General features: G+C 48.9%; 1 protein-coding gene across 1 annotated transcript in view; it reads left to right on the forward strand.

Annotated features, from left to right (window-relative positions):
• Nucleotides 1-1,098: 1,098 nt before the first annotated feature.
• Nucleotides 1,099-8,562, forward strand: part of vps53 (VPS53 subunit of GARP complex) — a 14,088-nt gene continuing 6,624 nt past the window's right edge. Inside the window, exons 1-14 of the mRNA XM_076138865.1 lie at nt 1,099-1,244; nt 1,908-1,988; nt 2,411-2,460; nt 2,558-2,624; nt 4,123-4,209; nt 4,460-4,575; nt 4,724-4,843; nt 6,512-6,590; nt 6,674-6,817; nt 7,043-7,185; nt 7,420-7,561; nt 7,825-7,923; nt 8,076-8,170; nt 8,483-8,562. The exon at nt 8,483-8,562 is cut by the window's right edge and continues 163 nt beyond it. Coding sequence (XP_075994980.1) covers nt 1,158-1,244; nt 1,908-1,988; nt 2,411-2,460; nt 2,558-2,624; nt 4,123-4,209; nt 4,460-4,575; nt 4,724-4,843; nt 6,512-6,590; nt 6,674-6,817; nt 7,043-7,185; nt 7,420-7,561; nt 7,825-7,923; nt 8,076-8,170; nt 8,483-8,562 — 1,390 coding nt within the window. The 5' untranslated portion in view covers nt 1,099-1,157. The remainder of the gene's footprint in view (nt 1,245-1,907; nt 1,989-2,410; nt 2,461-2,557; nt 2,625-4,122; nt 4,210-4,459; nt 4,576-4,723; nt 4,844-6,511; nt 6,591-6,673; nt 6,818-7,042; nt 7,186-7,419; nt 7,562-7,824; nt 7,924-8,075; nt 8,171-8,482) is intronic.

Below are 8,562 nucleotides of genomic sequence, written 5' to 3' on the forward strand. Positions count from 1 at the left end.
TTAATGTGAAACTGGGCTTTACAAAGTGCCTGGTAGAGGTTATTATCACACACACACACACACACACACACACACATGCACACACGCGCACACACACACACACACACACACACACACACACACACACACACACACACAGATTGATCCCTGGTGAGTCATGCAGCGTTCTGTTTCCTCTGTGTGAGAGATTCTTATCAGCATGCTGACAGCTGCTCTATCCCTAGAAACACAATCTAACCCCCCCACCACCACACACACACACACACACCTTGTCTCTTCTCCTCCGCTGTTCTCTCCTTGTCTCCACTCCAGTCCTTGCCTCCTCGACTTGTCTCCTCTCCACTCTGTCCTGTCTGTCCATGCTGTACTTCGAGCTCTCGTTGGAATTTAAATATTTCTACATTGTTCCATGTTCCTACTTGGAATAAATGTAGCGATGGAGATTTAGAAGTTGAAGCGGTTTTGTGTCACTCCTGTTTCTGCCGCTAGAGAGCGCTGCTGCTACATAAATGTATTTCAGCTCTATCTCATCTCTCCATTCTTCCGCTCCTCTCCCTCCCTCAGCATGTGCACATAGGGCACAATTAAAAAGACAACGAAACAAATATGCATTATAAATTAAGCTAAATTATAAATAACATAATAAATAAATAACGACTCAGTTTGACAGTTTGACCTCCTTTTAGAGCCATAAAGCTGGATCCTGCACTGGAGAATGATCAAAGTCTGTGATACGTGGTTAAGATTTGGTGAACAAACCATCAAATAAAGCCGCCATCAACATTTTCTACAGGAAAAGCAGGAAACTTTCATAAAATACTTGATGAAATACTTAAAAATAGCCTTTATTGAACAAACGGTTCAAAGTGACGTTAACCCATACATGAGGTTACATGAGCAAAAATATATATATACAGTCATACATCTTCATAAAAGCAGGTAAACGTGGCTTATGATGAGCGAATTTAGTAAACATTAACATTAACTAACATTAACTATCATATGCTTCATAATTGTGATAAATCTGTATACAACCAAAAACCTGATTATTTCCCACAGCACCTGAATGCATCTTCTCAGGGAAACGTCACCTTGTATCCCAGAAGCCTCCTCACCCGGAAGTGTTGCTCTGGAAGCTCTTTGCTGTTGTTTAGAAGATGATGGAGGAAGAAGAGTTGGAGCTTGCGGAGGATCTGGAGGCGATTCTTCATCTCACCCCGGAGGTGCAGCTCGCCATCGAGCAGGTGCGTGACTCAGGACTCAGCTCGGCTGCTAGCTTAGCTGTTAGCACGAAGCTGCGCGCCCCTGTCACATTCACGGGCAGCAACGTCAAAGGCAGCGGTCTGCGTCAATAACGCAGCAGTTTGCGTTAATAACGCAGCGGTTATTCAGTTAAACAACTGATTAATGTTTACGTGTGAGCACCGGCAGCTGTATTGATCATGTGAGGACGCTTATGTGACGTCACGCTTCAAATCACTGACAATTCAACTATTACTACTAACTACTGCAGTAACCGTGTGTGTGTGTGTGTGTGTGTGTGTGTGTGTGTGTGTGTGTGTGTCAGCTGTCACTCTGAGTACATACTGTATATACAACAACAACATACACAGCGTCATTAATATGCCACAGAGCATAATAAACACATGTGTACAGTAGCTGATAAGTCATGTCAGCCCTGTGCTTTATGTACTGAAGCATGATATTCCTCCAGCCTGCAAGGCCCTGATCACACAGGAACAAGACTGATCAAGAGGTTCTGTCATTGATCAGTCAACGATGATTTTATCTGTTCTTGCTCTTGAGATCCACAGAAAGTTATTTGGTTATCTTGAGAAAACAAAGGTTTATGTAGTTGTTGTTGTTTCTGGTCAGCATTTAAAGTGTGTGTACTGTGACACGTTCAGGTTCTCCCGAGTCAGGACCCTCTGGACCGAGCAGACTTCAATGCCGTGGAGCACATCAACACGCTGTTCCCGACCGAGCAGGTACCACTCTACATACATGTAGTGTACATACTGTGTGCTGTATGCTTGGCCTGTGTATCTGTGTGTGTGTGTGGGATTTTAACTCTGTGTTGCTCTTCATCCTTTTAATCTTTGAACCTCCTGTTTGTATGTTGTAGATCTTTTATGGATGAATGAGTGTAGTTACTCGCTCTCTCCATGAGGGGGCACTGCGATGCTTTCTCTAAATATTCTGTGTATTATTAAGATGGGAAACAAAGTCCATGTGTGGTTTCAAGCAGGAAATCCCTCCATGCTTCACTGTAAACAGGAAATGAGCTCAGAAAATGTTTGTAAATGAACAAACTCAGCACAAACTGTCAATCATGTTGTTTTGTTTGTGACCACACAGAGCGGTCAGAGGTTTGTTTCTGTTGACTTCCTGTCGCTCTGTTTCCTTTCAGTCTTTAGCAAATATTGACGATGTGGTGAACAAGATTCGACTGAAGATCCGGTGAGTAGACGTCAGCGGTGCTGTGATCCAGACCCATAATGAGGTCAGAGTGTGTGGAGATGAAGAGTAAACTCACGTGCGTGTTGTTGTGTGGCAGGCGTCTGGACGAGGACATCAGGACGGTGGTGAGGGGACAGACCAATGTGGGACAGGACGGGAGACAGGTGAGCTGAGCGGGTTGGTTGATCTGTGCGGGTGCTGATAATGAAGGTCAGCGTGTGTGCAGGAAGGCAGCTCGTCTTCTTCACAGAGTTTAGATCATAATTTACTCTTCCTGTTTTGATTTTGTTGCTCCGCCCCCTAAACCTTTCTGACCAATGAGCAGAGTGAGTGTTCTGACTCATTGGAACTCTGGACCTGGATCAGTTTGTGTTCTGAAGTACCTGAACATCCCCTTGTGCCTGATGTGACCTCTGACCTCTGTGGCTGATTGTGTCCCCGTGTGGCCTCAGCTCCTGACACAGCAGCGTCGTGCTGCTGGAGGTAGAACGAGGTCCTTGCTCGCTGTTGAACCCAGAGGAACATTTCCCTCCCCACACTTTCCTCTCTCCCATGGAAAAGGACAGGATGACTCAGATTCCCGCCGCTTTAACTGCCCCACTTTTCGGAAAACACGGCCGGGGAAGAGATTCCCGTATGTAAATACTGAGATTTCCTCTAATCCGCGGCTTCGAGATCCAAGATCGGCCCGCAAGGATCCAGTCCAGGTCCTCCTCCGTCCAGTCGTGGAGGTCTGAATGGAACCTGACACCTGGGGGGAGGGGAGGGGGCGACTGCGTTCCTTCTGACCCGCACCCTCGTGGTCATGGCGTCCTACCGCTACCGGTTGCTACTGGAAACGCTCCAAGTCCCCTCCAGAGCAGCAACGCTTTACAGGCCCACGTTTGTTTTTCCAAGCCTGCAGCGCCGTCCTGACGTCTCCGGAGGGAAAATCCTCTCTGCAGACGGAAAGACGGAACAGAAGCAGACACATGGAAGAGGAAGTGGTTACCTGGGCGAAACAGAGGAGAGGTTATGGAAGGAACGGAGAGAGGAGGGGGAAAGAGGAAGAGGAGGAGAGAGGAGGAGAAGAAGGTAGAGCAGGAGGAGAAGGCAGTAGATGACTTGGTGCTTTTAGTAGGTGGCACATTCCATTTACAGCTGGTAGCAGCTCCAAGCATTCTGTGTGTACTTGTCTGTCTGTGTGTGTGTGTGTGTGCGTGTGTGTGCGTGCGTGTGTGTGTGTGTGTCTGTGTGTGTGTATTAACCTCTTAACCTCTCTTTGCTGTGAGCCTCTGTTATCTCAAGCGACTCGACTTTATTGGCTGTTTAATCTGCTAATGAGCTTGTTAGTTGTCATGGTGACAGCCTTTGCAGCTTTATATCAACAGATCAGATCTCTGGAGTTCAGGTTCATCAGACAGCTGGTTAGTTTGCTGCACCCTCCATTCATCACAGGAAGTCTCTCACAGGAACCTGGCCGTTTGATCTCAGGTCAGATTGCTGACCCTCCCCTTTGTGTGTGTGTGTGTGTGTGTGTGTGTGTGTGTGTGTGTGTGTGTGTGTGTGTGTGTGTGTGTGTGTGTGTGTGTGTGTGTGTGTGTGTGTGTGTGTGTGTGTGTGTGTGTGTGTGTGTGTGTGTGTGTGTGTGTGTGTGTGTGTGTGTGTGTGTGTCTTGTGAAGGCGCTAGAGGACGCCCAGATCGCCATCCAGCAGCTCTTTGGAAAAATCAAAGACATCAAGGACAAAGCGGAGAAGTCTGAGCAAATGGTATGCACACACACACACACACACACACACACACACACACACACACACACACACACACACACACACACACACACTAAACAGTGCACAGCTGGCCGGATGTGTAACAGAGGTGATGTCGTCGCTCTGTGTATGTCTTTGCAGAGGTGTTGTCCTTCATCTTATGCGTATCTCCTTCTGCTTCGTCATCTTTTTTCTCCTCCTCCTCCTCCTCCTCCTCCTCCTCCTCTTCCTCGCTGCTCTCTCTGAACAGGTGAAGGAGATCACCAGAGACATCAAGCAGTTGGACCATGCCAAGCGACACCTCACCACGTCCATCACTACCCTCAACCACCTGCACATGCTGGCTGGAGGCGTGGACTCCTTAGAGTGAGTACAAACACACACACACACACACACACACACACACACACACACACACACACATAAGCAAAGGCACAGATGACTTTAGAATACTTGAACGATCGTTTGTGTGTGTGTGTGTGTGTGTGTGTGTGTGTGTGTGTGTGTGTTTCAGAGCCATGACCAGGAAGAGGCAGTATGGCGAGGTGGCCAACCTGCTGCAGGGCGTCGTCAATGTGCTGGAACACTTCCACAAGTACATGGGCATCCCCCAGATCAGACAGCTGTCTGAGAGGTGACCACACACACACACACACACACACACACACACACAGTGCAGGACCTCAGTGTGACACGTTCACCTTCATACCATCACACATGTTAGTGAGAGTGAAGAACCTGAGAACTCTGGTTTACACAAACAAGTTTACAGAATCTGTGTGTGTGTCAGTGTGTAGATGTTCTTCTTCTCTTCAGGTCTGTAGGTCTCTGATGGACCCTTATGGATCCATGAACACGTGTTAGAGCCTCTAAAGCTCCTCTACATGAAGAGAGAAGTTTAGTTACATACTAACATGTTGTGATGCTCATTTCAGCACTACACAGCTGTATGAGTGAATCCAGCAGATACCTTTAGCTTTTATTGTGGAGGGCAGAACTTCTGTCTTTGTTTACGGGGATCAGAGAAGGTTCCACTGTGCAGACTGAAGATCTGAACACCAGAAATCTCCAAAGTTCTCCAGCTGACAAAACAACAATGACCCAGTTTAGAGCTCACTTTCCAGAAAATCATTAACATTTGTCTGGGGTTTTGCTTTAGGAGAGAGAACTTTGGGTTCAAAACATGAGTGGGCGCTCTCTCTCACACACAGACACACCCCCCCACACATACACACACATACACACACACACACACAAACAGCATTGGAACAAGGTTCATTGTTGCTCCGTCTTTCCCACGTCTCTGACTAATCCCCTTTCCATCCCCACTCACATTTTCCAATAACAGAATCAGTTTGGGACACACTGACTGACTGACTGACTGACTGACTGACTGACTGGCTGGCTGACTGAACTTCAGAGGTTCTCAGAGCTGCAGATCCTTGAGAACATGCACTTGTCTTCTGTTCTGACTGGGGTGCGGCCGACAGAGGTGTGGCCTTCATACCGAGTTACAGCCGGGTGGAAGGAGTGAGTCTGCTGGAGAGACGGAGACAGAGGGGAGAGACGGAGACAGAGGGGAGAGACGGAGACAGAGGGGAGAGACGGAGACAGAGAGGGAGACAGAGGGGAGAGATAAATGAGCTTGAGACTCACAGATCTGAACAGGAGACAGACAGGACGGAGCAGTGGACATGTAGAGAAATGAAGCTGGTTAGAGAGAGGGAACCACATGCAGGCGGTGATGCTGTGATCTGTTCACCCTCATGTTCACCACGGTGCTGTCCTCAGTTAACCCCTGATAGCCTCCACTCATCCTGACCTCGTGTTCTACTGAGAGCATTCAGACAAACATGAACCAGCTCAACCTGAGCTCAGCTGATGATGTGAAGGAACTAGAGTTGCCATAGTAACTGTAGGCCGTGGTCCTCTCCATCTCCTCTCCTGTTTTCCAGCAGCTCCTCTGCTGCACAGCTCCCTTTGCTCCTCTCCTTTACATGCGGACCCTCAGACGTCTCCACTCTTTGTCTCTCTGTCCTCTCACTCGTCTTCATCAGTTGTCGTGTCGTTCTTCTCTCGTTCAATTCAACACTAGCCAAACACGCCGAGCTTCTGGAAACACCCATCACCCCCAACCTGGACATGAGACAGAGAACTCATGTCCTATGCAACTACAGAGACACAGTGTTTACTTTTTATGGCTCTGCCAGCTGAAGAGATACTTGTGTGTGTGTGTGTGTGTGTGTACAGTGATCTGAAGTGAGCACAGCTGAGCTTCATGCTGCTGTGTGTTGTGTTTCAGGGTGAAGGCAGCACAGAGTGAGTTGGGGACTCAGATTCTGGCAGATTTTGAGGAGGCCTTTCCCTCTCAGGGGTCAAAGGTAAAGCCAGAAGCAGCTTTAAGTATGAACCTCTTTCATATGTGTACGTCTGAGTCATGTCTTCCTCTCTCGTCCTCACACAGAGGACGGGGGGGCCCAGCAACGTGCTGAGGGACGCCTGCCTGGTGGCCAACGTGCTGGACCCACGCATCAAACAGGAGATCATCAAGAAGTTCATCAGGCAGCACCTGTCTGAGTACCTGGTGCTGTTCCAGGAGAACCAGGATGTGAGTACAGGTCAAGGTTCATCCGTCCAACCAGAGACAGGGAAGATGAAACGTTAGCTTCCATGTGCTGCAGCGCCGCTCAGTGGACCGTCTGGGTCATGGTTTTTATTTCAGAGAACCTGGAAGTCCCTTTAATCGTTTTCTATTTATAGTGCTGGTTTATATTATAGAGGCTGTTTGCAGGTCTGCTGGGGGTTAAGTTGTTATGTGGTGTCCCTCCTCCAGGTGGCCTGGCTGGATAAGATCGACCGGCGTTACGCCTGGATCAAGAGGCAGCTGGTCGACTACGAGGAGAAGTACGGACGCATGTTTCCTGAAGAGTGGAGCATGACGGAGCGCATCGCTGTGGAGTTCTGCAACATCACCAGGTGTGTGTGTGTGTGTGTGTGTGTGTGTGTGGGGATCTGCTTCATGACACATCTGGCCTTGAAATCTTTTGGAAAATGATCAAACAAAAGTGTGTAAAATGTTCCATGGCAACATTCTGCAATACAAGAGAATGAAGTCAACAAACTGTTCTCATCCTTTTGTCCGTGCCTGCCTGCCTGCGTGTGTGTGTGTGTGTGTGCGTGTGTGTGTGTGTGTGTGTGTCTGCTCCTCAGGGTGGAGCTCGCCAAAGTCATGCGAACACGGGCAAAGGAGATCGAAGTGAAGCTGCTTCTGTTCGCCATTCAGAGGACAACGAACTTTGAGGGTCTGCTGGCCAAACGCTTCACAGGATGCACCCTGACTGACATACCAGGAGTGAGGAACACACACACACACACACACACACACACACACACACACATACGTTACCTGCAGTCTCTCGTGATGATTCCTTGCCCGTCCTGTTTGTTGTGATTGTGCTGCTGACCTTGTGTGTATGTTTGTGTTTGTGTGTGTGTGTGTGTGTGTGTGTGTGTGTGTGTGTGTGTGTGTGTGTGTGTGTGTGTGTGTGTGTGTGTGTGTGTGTGTGTGTGTGTGTGTGTGTATGTGTGTGTGTGTGTGTGTGTGTGTGTGTGTAGCTGAAGAGGCCTGAGAGCCCCCTGGAGGCCACAAACCCCTTCCTGGAGGATGAAGCAGGCGACGATGGGAGCTCAGAGAAGGATGAAGACCTGAGCAGGGTGAGCAGATGAATGTGACGGTCTGAACACGCCTCAGTCTGGAGCTGCAGCAAGAAGACGAAGAAGAAGTTTACAGTCTCAACATCTTACTGTTCCTACATCTAACTGTATTTTCCTGATTCCTGTTTTTCCTGCTCTTCCTCCTCTCTCAGCCCAGGAAGCCCAAAGCTCCGGACAATCCTTTCCACGGCATCGTGTCCAAGTGCTTTGAGCCTCATCTCTACGTCTACATCGAGTCACAAGACAAGTGAGGGACACACACACACGTCTCTGAGACTCCTCCTCCCTCTTACCCTCCTCTTCCTCACTCTTGGTGGTCTCCACAGACTGTTTTAGGCTCTAAGCCTCGAGCTTCTCTTCAGCCACGCAATCACTGTGTGTGTGTGTGTGTGTGTGTGTGTGTGTGTGTGTGTGTGTGTGTGTGTGTGTGTGTGTGTGTGTGTGTGTGTGTGTGTGTGTGTGTGTGTGTGTGTGTGTGTGTGTGTGTGTGTGTGTGTGTGTGTGTGTGTGTGTGTGTGTGTGTGTGTGTGTGTGCGTGTGTGCATGTTTCTGTCTGCAGGAACCTGGGGGAGCTGATCGATCGCTTCGTGTCCGACTTCCGGGCACAGGGCCCCCCCAAGGCGGGCACGGAGGAGGGCG

The sequence above is a fragment of the Genypterus blacodes genome, unplaced genomic scaffold (assembly GCF_046128005.1).
Source record: "Genypterus blacodes isolate CSIRO-AG114 ecotype Tasmania unplaced genomic scaffold, CSIRO-AGI_Gbla_v1 ptg000413l_1, whole genome shotgun sequence".
Taxonomy (NCBI): Eukaryota; Metazoa; Chordata; class Actinopteri; order Ophidiiformes; family Ophidiidae; genus Genypterus; species Genypterus blacodes.